This window comes from Etheostoma spectabile, chromosome 13 (genome assembly GCF_008692095.1).
Source record: "Etheostoma spectabile isolate EspeVRDwgs_2016 chromosome 13, UIUC_Espe_1.0, whole genome shotgun sequence".
Classification (NCBI taxonomy): domain Eukaryota; kingdom Metazoa; phylum Chordata; class Actinopteri; order Perciformes; family Percidae; genus Etheostoma; species Etheostoma spectabile.
Window position 1 is genome coordinate 11,378,290 of NC_045745.1, and position 17,599 is coordinate 11,395,888.

Below are 17,599 nucleotides of genomic sequence, written 5' to 3' on the forward strand. Positions count from 1 at the left end.
TTGTTGTTGTTGTTGTGAACACTTGGGAGAAGAATTGCAGCAGAGGACGTGCCTTTGTCAGAGCCCATAATGCTTAGATCGCTAAAGCACATCAAGTCTTCTACAGACCTGTGTTAAAAGCAATATAAGTCTGCACACTGTATTATAAGATTACCATTTATGTCGTTCTCTACTTCGGTCCTCCATCGCTGTAGGCAGGTCTTAACAAAGTGCAGCTCTTCTTCAGTGATGCTGTGTGGGGCTGGGTGGGGTGGGCAGTCAATGGGGTGTCTGCACTGGGTAAAGGGCTTGTATATGGGGGTCCGCTGGCAACTGGAAACAAGGCCCTCCGATGAATCTGGGTCTTCAGGTTCTCTGAGGTTAGCAAGAAAAGCATCAAAGACATGTTGAAGGTCTGTCAAATATGTTCAGTATTGCACAAACAGAATGGTGTACTGTTAGTTTTGTAAAGAAGGAACCTGTGTCATCAGTGAGTATTCTTTTTTTTTTAGCTCTGATAAGACTAGGGGAGTGAATCTTCACTGGTCTCACAATTCAATTTAGATTATCCTGTCAACGATTTCAATCAATATCACAATGCATCACATCCTCAATATTATTATATATCGTAACTAATGGTTTTAATCAACAAATTCAACCAGATATATGAACTTCCCCTCCACGTTGACTTTGCAATGCATTGATACAATGATCAACTTCAACACCCCTAAATATTACTCTCTTCAACCACAATGATTAACATGCCATTCACTGTTTTTGACTGTTTATGGTGTGCAAGTAAAAGTCTGAAGACAAGATCTTATTGTGCTTTTGTCTTTGATGACTGGCCACTGTCTGGTACAGGTCTCTGGTCCTCGGTGTAGCCTACCTGTTGTCTTTGGAGACTTGTTCACTGAGAGGGTGGTTGGCAGGAGTCGGAGAAGCTGGTCTTAGATCTTCAGCTGGGGAAACACTTGAAGGCTTGGTGGTAGCAAACTCCAGCACAAACTGCAGCATATCAGCCAGAGGGTACTTGGTGGGTCCCGAGCCATAGTTTTTGTAGCTGTGAATAGAGCCAGGACACAATAAGCAAACAATTTGTTCCCATAAAATAGAGTAGTGTCTCAGCTTTAAGACGCAACTTACCACTCAAGTTTCTGTTGGAGGGCTGCAAGTTGCTCCTTGAGTTTTTTCACTTCTCCTCTCCTCTCATGGGTCTGTTCTATGTTTTTGTGAAGATATCTGTACACAGAAAATCAATGTGTGTAACAATTGTGAAAACATTTAAACAGACATAAAACAGCATTGATTTTTCTTCCTTTCTACATTAGTAGGGCTGGGACGAAATGCTTTGTCCCGATTCGATACATGGGTGCCGATTCGATTTGTATTGCAAATTTCATTAATGCAATTCTAGAAGTATTGCTATTTGATAGTTTTGAGTATTGCGATTTTCTTTTCATTACATTACATGTCATTTAGCTGACGCTTTTATCCAAAGCGACTTAAAATTGCAATATTTCAGAGGTTGTACATTCTCTGGAGCAACTAGGGGTTAAGTGTCTTGCTCAGGGACACATTGGTTGAGGTATCACAGTGGGAATTGAACCTAGAGCTCCCACACCAAAGGCATGTGTGGTATAATACACTTGTAGATACAAAATATTACGAGACCTTTCCAAAAACCAATAGTTTTCTAAGATGTCAGACATTTATCAAATTTATTAAATAAAGAAGTACATAAAATGTATTTTCTGCTTTCGCTCTGTTTTGCCGGAAACGTATATGATGTAGTCCGTCAGCGGTACTGTATGAACAGAAAATATTTAGTTGAATCATTGGTAAACTAAAGAAAGAATAATGATTCTAGGGAAAATAATCAATTTTTAAAAATCATTGCAAAAAAGACATGATGATACATATGATTTTCGATTAGTACCCTAAGTGCTCTGGATGCAAATCTTTGTGAGAAAGTCCTGCAGACATGTGTCCTTTAAAGTTATCCCCATGCCTACTGTACTGCACATCTATGGTTGTTGTTGTCTGTACAAAGCTCACCTGTCCATATAAATTATTTGTGAGAACTCCAGTTTCTTGTGTATCTTTTCAGGACGACCGAGCTGGGTGTTGAATTCAAATCTAGACAGTTCAAACGTCAAGACTGGTGGTAACGTTTTGAACCATCTCTGCAACCAAGAGAAAATATGACGGTCTTAGCAAGGCATCAAAACGCCGGAAATACCTTATACATAGAAGTGTTATTGAAGTGTCAGTTGATGAAATTTTTTACCTCACGGCCAAGTGTGACGCTGTGATCTGAATGTAGTGACTCAATCTCCTTCTCAACCATGGCACCTTCTAGGCATTCGTCCAGGTTGTTGAAGCCGTTGACTTGCAGGGGGTACTGGCCAAACTGCTCGATATTACACAAAGTCTTACCTAAGCAGAGTCACACAGATGTGAGTGATTGAGAACAGAATTGTTATTGATTGTTACTATGACAAAAACTCATACAAAACTCATACCCTCTTGTCTTCTTTCTGTCACAAAGGTACCATAGAAAAGCTGAACCATGGGGTTTTGTTGTTTGTCTTCCACGTTACTGAAAGTCAAAACACAATAAACATTAAATTTATGCAATTTAGAAAACAAAGAAACAAGAAGAATAGTCCATGCATATGGATGACATTGACATCTAACTAACTCTTTGGCAGCCAGCTGAAATGCATCCTCTAGCCAGTCAAGCAGTTTGTGGGAGAACTCACTGACATCCTGAAAAATTAGAAACAATAAGATTAGATAAACTGTGTAGTTGCAATAGTAAAGGATAGAGTCAGGGTCAAAGAATCAGTATAGTCACCTATAGTCAGTCTTGACCTTAATACTACTACTACTACTACTACTACTACTACTACTACTACTACTACTACTAATTATAATATAACTCATTTTCCAATAAAAAGACACCACAACCAATAAAACATTTAATACATCAAAAATCCCAAAAGCATAATACAATTTCATCATGTTAAGTATCTAAAGAAATATATATAAATGATAATACAGAATCTATTCTCTTAAAAAGAGGCATTTGTGCCACTGTCTCCATAACTGAGACTTATAACGAACAATACTGAATTTGATGTTGGATATGACCAAGATAATCTCATTCACAGAAGCGTCAAGTCGGCAAAAGAATTTATACACAAGATTTTCACTACAGCTTCAAGAGCATTAACTCGTGTAGGCAAGTAAAGACAGTAGATTGACAAAAAAGAAATATTAACTATAGGTCAATTTTTCCAAAGGTTTCAACCTCATCTCACATCTGGCCGAGAACATTGCCCTCCTCACAACCCATCAGTGTGCACGCTGGAAAGGCAGTCTAGACGCACGGCCTCCCATTACAAGATGCCGTTTGTTTGTGGGTTTACTAATGATGCGTGTTTGGGTTCAGGCTCAATTTCTTGCTCTGTATTTATCCTCCCAAAACATAAATAAAAGCCTCACTAACGCGTTAATAAGCGAGACGGAAAAGAGATGGGTGAGCATAGAAAGAGGAAACAGAAATGCATATTTATATTCTATGCACATTTATGCTTACTTACTTAATGTAAAAAGAATATAAAGCGGAAGCACTATGGTAGTGGCCATACAGCATATTTCCTGTTATTTAAATTTACACAGTGAAAGTGGCATGTTTGATCTGAGGGCATTGTCTCCACAGAACAGCAGAGTGCGACCCCCTCAAAGCCGGCGATCATTGAATGAATTGGTGGTTCACAGGACAAACCTCTTGACATGCATCTCATCTCATTTTCAAGGGGTGTTTCTTGTTTCATGTTTTTTTTTCTGTGTCTGTGTAATTTAGTTTTTGACATACAACAAAACAGAAAACAACACAACCAATAGTTAAATCAACAGTCATTGTCATGAATTTATAATCATCGTAAACATTAGAAGCAGGAGCATCTTGAGTTCATGATTTCATGTTGCTAGATATGTATTCTGGCAAACAAGCCAGCCTTATCGACAAACGGGAGGCCTCTGAACTTTAAGCGGACCTTGAAATTAAGATTTTTGTCTTGAGACCGAAATGTGATGTACCTGTTGGGCCTCGCTGGTCCTGAAGGCGTCTCGCAGTAACTCCACTGCAGCAGAGGGATCCACAAACCTGCGAGTGGAGCCCACCATGAGAGCAAACAGACAGCGCAGCTCCTGCATGAAAGCTATGTTCCTCTTGTCCTGTTAACACAAGCTCAGAGTCATCTTCATCACATAGTTGCTATGTTTATATCAGCAGAAAGTCCCCACAACTCTATCACATCTCTCCTTTATGTGACGATATAAGGGCTGCACAATATGAGGAAAATACTAATTACTTCCAATAAATAAACAGATATTAAAGTGTACTCAGTTCTGCATTTCTACTGCTTTCACTATTCTGCTAAATTACAAAAAAATTGCTTGTTGAATTTAAAAGAAATAAAAGGAAGCCACTGCATTGCTTTTGTTGAACAAATTGCACATTGAGTTGAACACCAACCCTAATCCTAACCCTTAAAGTTGTCAACACACAACAAAAAAGATCGCTGAGTGATTTTTGTGATAAGTCCCAGGCTTTCCCGATGTGTTTATAGCGCCAGTTGATATCAGGGTGACGATAAAAAACAAAAAGTGATGTATTGTACAGCCCTAGTATGAATTAGAAAAAATTAATCTGCACAAATGAAATTACGCAAACAAATGTGTGGCAGTTGTTTACTCACAGAGTGGCTCTTACACTTCTCCAGTATTCTCTCAGACAGATGGTAGTTAAGAACCAGCCTCCTGAAAACGGGCAGGTGGAACAGTGACTGTGACAAGACACAAACAACAAAACAAGGACCATTAATGCAGCGCTCCCGTCCAGGTCAGATGTGGGAGATCACCAGGCGCCAGATCATGATTACAGTGGTCATGCCTCCCAAAATTACTACATAATTGTCTAATTCCAATATTTATATATATTTTTACAACATTAGCTAATGTCCTATGGCAGGGGTCTTCAAACGTTTTTTAAACCAAGGAGCCCTTAACTGAAAAAGAGACTTAACGGGGAACCCCTACTACATATATAATATAAAATGAAGTTGCATATTAAACTGGGCTTCCAATAGTGTGTGGGCAACCTAAAGCCTTTATACATACCTTTTTAGTGCATAGAATACTAAGCTATTAAAATAATAGTTTTTGGCATTATAAATCATCTTTAAAGGTCCCATGACATGGTTGGATGCTTTTATATAGACATTAATGGTCCCCTAATACCATAATCTGAATCTGAAGGGAACTAATAAACCAGAGCATGTTTTTCTCCCATCCTGGAATGCTGTGTGGACTAGCCAGACCCTCCTTCGCAGCGCTGTGGAGGAAGGTCTGCATTGACTTCACCACTCAGCTGTGGTGGTTGCAACTTGATCAAAATTATCTTAAATAATAATAATAATTCATAAAATAAAATAAAACATATTTTCTTTACTTTCAGGGGTCTAACAAAGGAGATACTAGTGTCTCAGCAACCTTTGGAAAAAAAATCTTTAGTATTCTAATTTCATTTGACACATAATACTCGAGCACACTTTGTTATAAGCTGCTTGTGTTTCCCATGATAAACTAAATGCATTAGTATCAGTCAAGTTATTCTTATGTGTCATGTGTGGAGCGTATGAATATCTTGATATATGTTTCCATTTGAGGAAATTCTATTACTGCCTATCTCCGTTTTACAGTAAATTATACCACAAAAGGATAATAGAGGGAATATGAGCTGACAACTGAATTGTGTGGTCACTCAGCCTCAATCTGATAACATAATTACTTTTTAAGGGGAGACTGCTTTATCAAGAGTCAGGCTCTATTGAATCTACAACAATCAGTTCAATGGTAACAAAACGTATCTACACAAGAATGAAAAAATGAAAAAAACAAACCAAAGGGTATCATTTGAACTCCATTTGTATGCAAACAACACTGCAACACCCCCCCCCGCCCCCGCCACATTTCTTTTCCCAGATAATAACTCCTGTCCTTCAGGGGATTGACTTAAAAATCGGTGTTGAGGCATATTGGAGTTCAACAGAGACAAACAATTAGCGTCTCCTCTCCTGTCCATTTCAAGCTCATACTAGGAAGTCCACTGCTCGATCCATCATCACATCACTCGCTATTTAATTATCCACACAGCTTCCACACAGCCTGCACGTCTCAATGAAAGCTCCAGTTTCAGCCGGCCACCTGATAGCTTAGGCCTGACTAAATTCAGTCTGGAATGGACCTGTAATAGAGTTAGCAGCACAGAGAGAAACTGCATGTACTCATTTAGCAGGAATATGCCCACACCTTTTTCTATTCTTCCCGATGTTTCTAATAACTCTATTAAGATGGTGTAGAGTCGGTGAAAATGTGAGATGGAAGGGAGATCTCTCTGCTGTCACAGTGTTACTGCTGTTTGAAAACATGTCTGGTATTGAACACATGGGGGATATCATTTAGAAGCAGTTTAACAAAAATACATGAGTTTACTTATAAATTAACCACACGTGCACTTATTTTAAAGTCGAAATGGTTGGAATTATGTCAAAGAAATTAGTGAAAGCCAAAAAAGCAAACCTTTGCTGACTGAATACAAGGTACACCACCTCTGACAGACTAAAGTTAGATATATTGCAAGGGAAACTCAAGTCTATAAATATTTCTTGAGCCAAGTGCGATGGCTATTTAAAGTTTTAGCAGCAAAGGATGTGGGACACTGTTAGAACAGGTGGACATTTAGACAGAGCTTAGTGCACTTCACAAACTATGTGCTAGGTGTGCACTGTGCAGCTGTGTTAAGAATACTTTTATTCAAGTGTCATACATTCAAAATTGCCTATCCCACATTAAAGAACACTACTACTATTATGCAGAGAGTAGTCTATTTGAGGGATTGAGGGATGTCCTTCTTTTCGGCCAGATGTCCGTTATCTTCCGCTTTCTTTGTGTTGTAATTTTAAACTCCGGTGTATTTGTGCTGGACTATGGTTACCTGGTCCTCAGATCTCTGCAGGGTAAATCCAGACAGCTAGCTAGACTATCTGTCCAATCTGAGTGTTGTGTTACACATCCAACAACCTTTGAACGTACACATGTTCCATCAAAACAAGTTCCTTCCTGAGGCTATTTTGCAGCGGCACCGTGGCCAAGGCGATTGTGATTGGTTTAAAGAAATGCCAATAAACCAAAGCAAGTTTTTTCCCATCCCGGAATGCTGTGTGGGCAAGCCAGACCTTCCTCCACTGAGCTATAGGGGAAGGTCTGGTAATGTGAGACTATGCACAGAGGTAAGAAGAAGAAAACAAAAAGGAAAGCAAGCAAACATGTAGTCCTCTGTCCATATGCGTCAAAACTTAGTACATCCTCATCATTTTGATGTAACTATTTACACACTGATCCTCACCTGGATGACAGCACTGAACCAGCAGGTGTTGCCAACATTGCGAATGCCCACGGGCCAGTCGTCCTGCCGGATCCAGTCCGCAGGGCTGCACATCTCACTCTGGGCTTCACATCTCTTCCTCTTCATTCTCGCTGCATTCTCCTCTGCGCTGGCCTCCAGAGCCCTGCAGGACATTCAATTACCCATTTCCAAGCATTGAACTGACAACTGTATTAAACACAGGTTGACTTAGTTAGACTCCCTGTCCTGTGTAAAGGTTGATTAATAAGACCTTTATAGGTGAAAGGTAAAATCCATTTAAAGTCTCTCAGGAAAACACAAACTGAATTGAAAGACAGAAGCAAATGCCTGGTATGCTTACTTCATAATAAAAATGTTAACATGTTTATCTTTAGCAGGTAGAAGTTACTGTTTCCAATTTCTTACTAATCTCCATGTCAGTCAGCAATAAATTAAATAAAAACAATCACAGTCACCAGTAACAAAGAAGGGTTTTAGAAAAAGCAGGTTCTCTTCTACCTATTAAATTCTCTCTCCTCTTCCTGGGCATTGTGGGATTCCTGTAGGCTGAGTTCTATGGCGGTCTGCAGTTCATCTTTAGGAAGTCCTGAAGAAACAACAAAGTGTCAACCAACAACTCTTTTTTCCCCAGCATGTTCCCTTGGATCAGAGAGGCTCCAAAATCAGGGTAGCAGCTGTCGCCTTGGTCCCGCTCCATGTTCTGTGATGCCATGTTCAACTGCTACACTGCAGTGCCCTGCTACGTCCTGCTACGTCCTGCTGTTCCTTGTAATGCCGCACAGCGTCCTGCTATGCCATGAACTACTACAAAGAACTGCTACAAACTACTAATTTTTTCTATTTTTGTTATTGCCACTCTTAATTCTAACCCCAACCGGCCTGTCAGACACCGCCTACCAAGAGCCTGGGTCTGACCGAGGTTTCTTCCTAAAAGGAAGTTTTTCCCTGCCACTGTCGCACTGTTGCTTGCTCTGGAGGAGACTACTAGAACTGTTGGGTCCTTGTAAATTCTGGTGTGTGGTCTATCTGTATAGTGTCTTGAGATAACTCTTGTTATGAATTGATACTATAAATAAAATTGCATTGAACCCACAATTCTAGTTCAATCAGAAAAGAAAAGGTCTGGAGGGCTCAAAAGTTCAAGCAAATAATGGTGCTGCCTCTTGGAAGGGAACACAAACGTTCAAAAAAGAAGAAAGGTACTCTTCTGGCAGAATGTTAAAAAAGCCTTTTTTAGATGGTTATTATTTCATGTTGAAAATTGTTAGTACATGCTAAAATTGAGCTGAGTAACAACCCACGCAGAAACGGCCTTCTTCAGGGTCTAGTTAAACAGTTTCAAGTTCAATTTTCACATATGGGGCATGACAGAGCGCATAGCTCTTTGGAACATAATTATTCTTTTCTTCTGTTAACTAAATCTACTCTTCCTTGTCGACATTCCAACGTGAGGAAGCAGCAGGGAGAATGGAAAGACTTTGGGATCCTGACACTACGCTTTCAGAGTATGACGCGATGCGTTCTGTCTCTATAACAATACTTTTATTACTAACAAACAAGTCTCGTATTGCCAGACCTTTCTCCATAGCGTGTGTCAGCACTGGAGTATGGTCTGGCTATCTATTCTGGGATAGGGAAAAAACACTCTGGCTGGTTTGTTTTTCTTTAAACCAATTATCATGTTTTAAATATGACAATTATTTGACATTAAAGAATTTTGTGCACGCTTCTTTTGCTGCCAGTGTACCTTTCTGGCCCTTCCAGGCCTCTGCAGAGGTCCCTGACTCCTGTGGCTCTCCAGGATCCTGGACCTCTGCAGACTGGGTTGTCAGCAGTCCAACAGCATGTCCGACGTCACCCTGACTGGCCTTAAAGACAGGGAACAAGGACAAGATAAGGGCAGATATTCAGGATATTATTAGTATCTGCATTAGATTTAGCAACACAATAGGCCGCAAGTATGAAACAGACACATATGAAATACAAACAAAACTAAATAAACTAAAACTAAAAAAAAAGCTTTAAAAAATCTCTGATTCCAGCTTCTAAAATGTAAATATTTTCAGGTTTTTTACTCCTCTGTGACAGTAAACTGAAAGGTTTGGATTGGTGGACAAAACAAGACATTTGAGGATGTCATCTTGGGCTTTGGGAACCACTGATCATCATTTTGTAGTCCAACAAACTAACTGATTAATGGAGAAAATAATGGCTAGATAGTTCGTCAATGAAAATAAGACATAATACAAAAATGTACACGCAAAAAGCTGATTTATTACGGTAACAGAGAAAAAACATCCTTGTTTGTGTTTGAAGCCAGCAGTAGACAAAAATGTCTAGTTTTTTTTCTAAGAGCTTGTGCCCCCCCCTCCTGCTGTTTCTCTGTCTGCCCCTGGTACAACAGGTTGGACAATGCCTGCACCACAGTCAGCCAGACTGTTTATGGTACTGTTAGTCAATTATCACTTTTATGAGGTTCCGGTTAACTCAAGCTCCTAGGGATTTTTTCATTTGCAGTTGTGCTTCAATACATAAGCGGTGTGCTGGACTGGAAACAAGGCACCCTGGGGGTGCTTTTAATGTAATCAAAGAGTGTTCCTTTAACATTAATTACACAAGAACAGCAAGGGCTATGCTTTTTAACCAACTAGCAGAATGTTTCTGGATTCCCATGACATTTTGTACGAATCAGAGCTGCAAAGATTAATCGATCAGTTGTCAAATGTTAAATTAATAAGCAACTATTTAGCAGTCGATTAATCGGCTTAAGTCATTTTTTATGAAAAGACAAGGTCATAATGCTGTGATTCCAGCTTCTTTAATGTGAATATTTTCTAGTTTCTTCACTCCTCTGTGACGGTAAACTAAATATCTTTGAGTTGTGGACAAAACGAGACATTTGAGGACGTGGTCTTGTGCTTTGGGAAATCCACACACCAATCCCTTTTTTCTGATATTTTATAGACCAAATTAGTCATTGATTAATCAAGAAAATAACCGTTAGTTGCAGCACTAGTGTAGACATTCCGTCCTCCACATGATGGATTGTAATAACGCATGACATAACAATAACATGACATACAACGTCAGTCACCAAAGACCTTTTTCTCTTACAACATCCTCTGTTTACATGTAATACACCACAGCTGCTCAAAAAGCCACTTAAACTTGCTGATTTGGTTGTCTTAACATTGAGCTTTAGAGCTTCACAGAGCATTGCTACAGATGCATCCTTAGCCATTTTGATTTAAACAATCTTTACTTCATTTACATGCGCTGATCAAATCTGATTACTTATTTCCAAAATGTCCTGTAAACATAATTCATTTCCTCAAGGTAGGGAGTAGAGGATAGGCCTTGTTACTGTCCAACTGCAACTGAACTAAATTGGGGTTGGATGGTAATCAGTATACTGTAAATAATCTTAGTAACAATAAGTAATCTTATAGCATATTTATAGCAAACAGATCCACCAAAAAATCCTTTTGGTCATTTTGAAACTGTGTAATGACACAGTTGTCTGTCTTAAAATGGTTGTAGCGTTTAGTATTTGGAAAATCACAATGTTGTAATTATGTTCCACTTGCTTTATAAAGGTTCACTGGCTTGCATTGTGGCAAAAATAACCTCATAGTACACGCAAGGGAGACATCATCCTTTGTCTTATCACACAATGTCAGGGATCCTAAAAGCTGACAATGAGAGCTTAGGTCTTACATTCAAGGCTCTGTAGAGAATCTGTGGGTCCTGGATGCCAGTGATCTCCATTAGCTGGTTCATCAGGATTTTACTCTGCTGAGGGAAAGGATTGGACAAAGGGAAAACATTAGTTAAGCTTAAGCTTATGATCCTTCATGCAGGGTGTCAGCCAAGGTGTTCTTGGCAGCACTCGCATAGTTTGGGTTAGTGATGGACTGGCATTTGACTCCAATTTGGGCTGACCAAATGAGCAAAACTGGACCATAAGTGGGATATGTTTTGGGTACTGGGTATATATATTGTGTGTGTGTGTGTGTGTGTGTGTGTGTGTGTGTGTGTGTGTATATATATATATATATATATATATATATTATTTTTTGTATATTTGTTTGGCAATTTGTCCTAATTTCTTCCACTGCTTTTCCATAAAAGGTAGCTGTACCATTTCAAATGGTTGAACTAGCCAGTGTTGCCAGTGTTTAACCCTTGTGTTAACCAGCACATAGATTGAACCACGTACTGTTGTTGGGAAGAAATCGAGACCCATTTGGTCCCCCTGCCCTCCTAAACTATGAATTGTCACATTCTTTTTTAACAAGTGTACCCTTGGTGGAGGAGACATGTTGAATAAACTAATTTTAGCCGACTGTTTCCTTTAAAGTAAACTTACAAAATATATTGAGGCAACCAATTATGTGCCACTCCACCAAACATCCCATTATCCAAAAAAGTGTTAACACACACTCTCAAGACTGTCATATGTTTTGACTTCATAGATAATAAAAATAAACAAAATAAGTCTTCTGAGTCAGAGGCACTATATAAAGCCCCAACAGCAGGTGGACATGACAGGGTGTCTCTCTCTGTGTCAGTCACACACACACACACACACACACACACACACACACACACACACACACACACACCACACCACACACACACACACACACACACACACACAAGAGCACTGCTGACCAGACTTATATGGAGTCTAGGGGCTATCTGAGACCCTAGTTAGCCTCTATTTAGGCTACTGACAGGATAGCATAGGCTTCTGTTATCATTCCACTCACCATACCATCAGACCTTCTCTCTCTCTTTTTCTCACACAGACATACAACAAACACACACACTTCCTATGTCCAGATGCAAACAAACAGTATAACAACACCACAGAAGTGCTACTGTATGTGAACATTTTACCTTTAGTACATAACATCATTAGACGTTTGTGTCAATGTCTGCTGGGATAGCAACTACAACGGCCTAAAAAGCAATAGCCGGCGAAAGCGCCAAATAGCCTACTGAAAAGTGGAAATGCTAAACTCTACAATACCACATGGTCAAAGAGAAATGAAATCTTTTATAGCATGTATTTGTAGGCTATTGACTTCAATATGGCACTGATAGGCCCTGCGCCCTATGAGACCAGCAAATGCCAGAGATTTAGCGAGCAAAGAGGCAAAAGCTACATTTGATTTAAGCTTTTGTAAGCTTTTACAAATAGTTAGCTAGCGTTAGCTAATCAACCACATCATTATAATACGATTGTGGGACAAGTAGCCCAATTCATATCCAAAGTTTTAATTGTACTGACACATGAACAGTTTGGTGTATTTTCTGTGTGCCGAATTCAGACGTCAAAATTAAAAATGATCATAATGTTGAAAGGTTTTCTTTTCTACCCAGTGGTTAGCTAAAACGTTGACACAAATTGTTATTTTTAGTAGACTACAGGTTTGGGCTTCGCACAACAGAGGGGTTAGTGTTAGTGTTAGTTCCTCGGCCATTCCGATGCAAACATGTCACTTGTTATGTTAATACCGGTTCCATCATCCTTTGCGCTCACCGAGTTCGTTGAGTTTTCTCCATTTTCAGTCTGTTCACCTCTCATTGCAGATACAAAAAGACGTCACTTTCTTCCTGTTTTAACCAAACGCTTCAGCCCTGACTCCAAGTCAGACCAACTCCATCTGTCAAACGCAGAGAGCGACCGGGCAGCTGCGCGCGCTCACCTGTCACAACCCGCGAGTGCACGAGAACGAGCCCCAAAGTTAACGCGCGCGCGCTCACACAACGTGACGGGACAGTTTTGAATGTAATACAATATTTCCTGTCTCTGTGACAGATTTTAAACCATATGAGTGGTGGAATGTTACTAAATACATTTACTCGAGTGCTGTGGCCTACCAGACTGTTTCTTACATCAGGCTGGCAGGATGCTGGACTCTCTAACCTCTTCCTCCAAAATGTCTGGACTGTAATTAACCCTTCTCACACAGTGCACGAGCCATGAGAACTTCCTTTATACAAACCCATACGCTCACACACATGCATAGGCTACACTCAGCACTAGCCACTTACAAGACACTACAAAAACTGCTGCTAATTACTAATCCTGTGGAACTTGCACTTCTTTTAATTTATATCTGTGCTACATTTGTTCTATTTGTTACATAACAGTATTTTGGCTATTGTTATTGTCCTTGTTGGTGCCCCAAGACATATGAAAATACATTGGGGGTTGGCGCTATACTTTTCCCATTGACTTTATGATTTATGAGTGAAATATTTAAACCCCAAGATAAGTTGGTGTTTTCTTATGGCTGCATCATTACATCTGATGGAAATGTTCTACATGTCCCGTGCATCATCCCATCATCCTCATCTTTTGTGTCTTTAGAGTCTTTTAAAAGGATCAAGAATAGAATAGAATGCCTTTATTGTCATTATACACAAGTACACGGTACTTGTGCAACGAGATTAAAGCAATCCCTTTGCAGTGTTGACACAAAAAAATATAAGAATATAACAGTATAAAATATAACAGTATAAAATATCAAAAATATAAAGTCAAGATATAAAGTGTAGTGACTGTCTAGTGTAGTGACAAAAAAATATAAGAATATAACAGTATAAAATATCAAAAATATAAAGTCAAAGATAGCATCATGCAATCAAGCATCATGCCATGCTCTATTTGGTGTTCTTGGATGGGTTAACAAACCTGGACATTAACAGGTAAGTAAGTACACTAGTACGCTGGCACTGAACAAACCTTCAGGGAGTTATGTATCACCTTACCCGGCCAGTGGAAAATCAATATCAGTGTGACCAAAATGTCTGCACTTCCCTGCTCATTGTTCTTCCCCTGCACAGAGTACCGCTTCTCTTTTCTTCTCTGTGAAACTGTGGATATTTTTGTGTTAACAGAGTGGATGCTTTGATATGACAATTGGATAATACCATCTTAAAGGTTGATTTTTTTTTTTGTCTTGATGTTTCTCATTTGGTTGATGCTGTTGTTGTCAGGTAAGATGCTCTTTTTGGCTAAATAAATTACATTTCTAGTATGACCTATTCATTTTTAAATTCAAAAATAATCTTAAGGGATTTGTTCCAAAGATTTGTCCTTTGGGAAAATATCCATCATAATTAGGCCAGCTATAAAGTTTTCAGATGTCTCCAAGATCATTGTTTGCTCTTTGGAGTGTGACAGCATTATGACTTTACTAATTTTACTTACAGTCCGTTAGTTTAACGACCAGTTTCTCACAAATTCAGTAGTGTGATCGTGAAGTTTGTAACATTTTCTTGTGTGACACATGCACTACTGAATGCCTTGTTAAAGAAAAGTTATTGTATCCTCTTAATCACTGGTGTCCTAAGGCACCACAACCACCAATGTAAGCAAATGGATTAATTTTATTACATGAAAAGCTTAAGAACTGTAAAGCTATAAAAACACACATGTCTGTCATTGTAAAAATGTGATAAGTTTATCAATAAGACCTGCATTTACAATCAATATGCACAAGTTTGCATTGTATAGAGCCACTGATGCATCGTTCTGCTTCATGATAAATCATGGACAAGTTTAAGGAGCTGATGTGATCACATTTCACTGGAATTGTACATTGATGTCACATTACAAATAAAAGTGATTGATTGATCCCTCAAACTTTTAGCGAGGCTGAACTAACTGGGTAAAACTGCGCTGAGGGGCCCCTGCTCTCCCCCTCCTGGATCGTTTCTGTTTTGTGCTTAGATGGTACACAAAGTATGACTAAACCAATTAGCATTCAATCAAATTACCACAAACAAATTGCCCCCCCCCCCCAGCGGATCGGGGGGGCCCCATGGCCACACGTTGCCCAGCTGCTAATTTATCTTTTCTTTTCAGCTCATCTGGCTGAATGTGTGCCGGAGAAGCCAAAGAGATCAACTCTGAACCAGCTGACCAGGACCCTCCTCAGGAAATATGACTGCGGCGTTCGACCTGTTCACAACTGGACCAGTCCTACCACAATCTACATAGATCTCATACTGCAGTCTGTCCTTGACGTGGTATGCAAACAATGCTATTATCAGAATCAGAAAAGGTTTTATTGCCACAGTAAGTAGCAGGAATTTGCCTAGGAGCATACTACATAAACAAAGAGAAAAAACAATGATATGCATAGTAAATGTTGCATGAGAAAAAGGCTGAACGGATTGAGTGCAACATTTCCAAAGAATATATAGTATATGCAATGGGCAGATGTAAAGTAATTTCCCCATTGGGGATCAATAAACAGATTAAATTTAAAAAAGTGCAGAATAAGGTTAGTGCAAGTGCAGTGACTAGAGATGGGGGTAAAGAGTCAGTGTCATTGGGGGTCCGGGCCTTGTTGGTGAAGCTTACTGCTGAGGGAAAGAGCACGCTGCTGCTGAAATTCTGTTAGAAAAGATCCGATATCCTCAAAGTCCACAAAGTCTTAACATAAATATAAAACAAGTATTATTAAAAAGTAACATTAAGACTTTCTCCTTTTCGCAGGATGGCAAGACCCAGAGCATAACTACAAGTATTTGGTACAGACAGGTAGGTTGGCCTCTCAGGTTTCCTCTTGGTTTCTCGCCGTAAAGCTTCCGGAAAACCAGCATATCGCTCATCCATAAAATCAATGTCTTCCAAATCCACCCTTGTGTTGTCTTCACGTCAAAACTTTCCTGGTCAACTTTTTTTTGTGGCTTATATTAATGTTTTTGTCATTTGTTGTTGTTGTTTTTGAAGCTTTCCCCAATGTATTAGTTGTGTTAGTACGTTTTCAAATTTTTTTCCAACATTTTTGTCACTTTTTTCAATGTTCTTTTATTGTTTTTTTTTCTTCCAAATGCTATAGAATTTTAGCCTGACATGGTAATATTCAGATTCTACTCAGAATATGAACTTCTGACTTACAAGTTTGGCTAGCATCCAGGCTAATAAAATTGAATAAAAACAAAACAAGTTAAACACAAGTAGTAAACTGATCATTTATTTAACTTTGCCCAAATTTATGAGATGGAAGCTTTTTGCAAATGGATCAAATTTTGACCCGAGGACAAGAAGCTACCTCCTCAGTGACCGACTTCTACTGTGAGCAATAAACAATTTATGTAATACCGTGGGTATTCTGAATTTCTTTAGAATATGCTGAAAGCCTTGGGAATTTAACAGCAATATCCCAGTATGTGTGAATTATTCTAATACACAATTCATTTTAGTAACAAAGTTAAGTTTAAGCTTTGGTTTAAATGTGTTGGTAAATATTTGCTTCCCATTTCCATACATTTCCATACACGTTTTTAGCACAAACCTCCTTCTCTGTTTTCAGATCTGGACAGATGAGTTCCTGGTTTGGGACCCAGAGGAGTTTGATGGCATCAATGAGATCTCCCTGTCATCTGATGCCATCTGGATACCTGATGTTATCGTCAGTGAATTGTAAGAACTTACTCAAATGATCCTAAAACGTTTTAGTCTCAGTCTACAGCAGGACAACCTTTTTAATATGCAGTGCCATTTTACAATGTTCTTGTTAATCAGTGTGCCATATCTGCATTAAATGTGCAATCATCTACCGAGCCCGCTCAGGAAGTGTTATTTTTTTGTAGAATGCGGATAGGTCTCAATCTTCCTCCTTATTATGTCCTCTGCTCTGCTTCTGTCCTACCTATTTGTGATTGGTGTTGCAATTGCCCAAAGGTGATACAAGGTGAAGTCATATTAAATCGAATCAAAAGTAAATTTGAATTCCACGGAGACCACTTGTGATAAACATGTGATCATTCACAGCACTTGGACTAGTCAATATCCACCAGGTTCCACCTCCGGGATTGTTTTTGGTTATTTTAAAGATTCTTTTTTGGGCTTTTCCGCCTTTATTTGATAGGACAGCTAGGTGAGAGAGAGGGGGAAGACATGCAGGAAATCACACAACCCTGGACCTCCGCGTCAAGGCATAAACCTCCCTGCATACGTGCACCTGCTCTACCCACTGATCCAACCCGGCCACAAAATCTCTCTTTCTTTGTGTTGGAATTTTAAACTCGATTTATGAGGACTATGGTTAACTGCTCCTCAGAACTCTGCTGGGTAAATCCAGACAGCTAGCTAGA

General features: G+C 39.3%; 2 protein-coding genes across 2 annotated transcripts in view; one reads left to right on the forward strand and one right to left on the reverse strand.

The window, feature by feature from the left end:
* usp28 (ubiquitin specific peptidase 28) overlaps positions 1 to 13,214 on the reverse strand; it is a gene marked incomplete at its 3' end in the record, with an annotated part of 25,858 nt that extends 12,644 nt beyond the window's left edge. The window contains exons 1-14 of the mRNA XM_032534321.1: positions 13,026 to 13,214; positions 11,195 to 11,272; positions 9,225 to 9,345; positions 7,976 to 8,063; positions 7,457 to 7,619; positions 4,749 to 4,835; positions 4,087 to 4,224; positions 2,684 to 2,751; positions 2,505 to 2,581; positions 2,270 to 2,418; positions 2,038 to 2,165; positions 1,126 to 1,221; positions 869 to 1,042; positions 155 to 354 (exon numbers count right to left, since the gene is read on the reverse strand). Of these exons, the coding sequence (XP_032390212.1) occupies positions 155 to 354; positions 869 to 1,042; positions 1,126 to 1,221; positions 2,038 to 2,165; positions 2,270 to 2,418; positions 2,505 to 2,581; positions 2,684 to 2,751; positions 4,087 to 4,224; positions 4,749 to 4,835; positions 7,457 to 7,619; positions 7,976 to 8,063; positions 9,225 to 9,345; positions 11,195 to 11,272; positions 13,026 to 13,070 (1,612 nt within the window). The remainder of the gene's footprint in view (positions 1 to 154; positions 355 to 868; positions 1,043 to 1,125; positions 1,222 to 2,037; positions 2,166 to 2,269; positions 2,419 to 2,504; positions 2,582 to 2,683; positions 2,752 to 4,086; positions 4,225 to 4,748; positions 4,836 to 7,456; positions 7,620 to 7,975; positions 8,064 to 9,224; positions 9,346 to 11,194; positions 11,273 to 13,025) is intronic.
* Positions 13,215 to 14,193: 979 nt separating this feature from the next.
* Positions 14,194 to 17,599, forward strand: part of htr3b (5-hydroxytryptamine (serotonin) receptor 3B) — a 10,269-nt gene continuing 6,863 nt past the window's right edge. The window contains exons 1-4 of the mRNA XM_032533192.1: positions 14,194 to 14,488; positions 15,360 to 15,523; positions 15,996 to 16,040; positions 16,816 to 16,925. Coding sequence (XP_032389083.1) covers positions 14,455 to 14,488; positions 15,360 to 15,523; positions 15,996 to 16,040; positions 16,816 to 16,925 — 353 coding nt within the window. The 5' untranslated portion in view covers positions 14,194 to 14,454. The remainder of the gene's footprint in view (positions 14,489 to 15,359; positions 15,524 to 15,995; positions 16,041 to 16,815; positions 16,926 to 17,599) is intronic.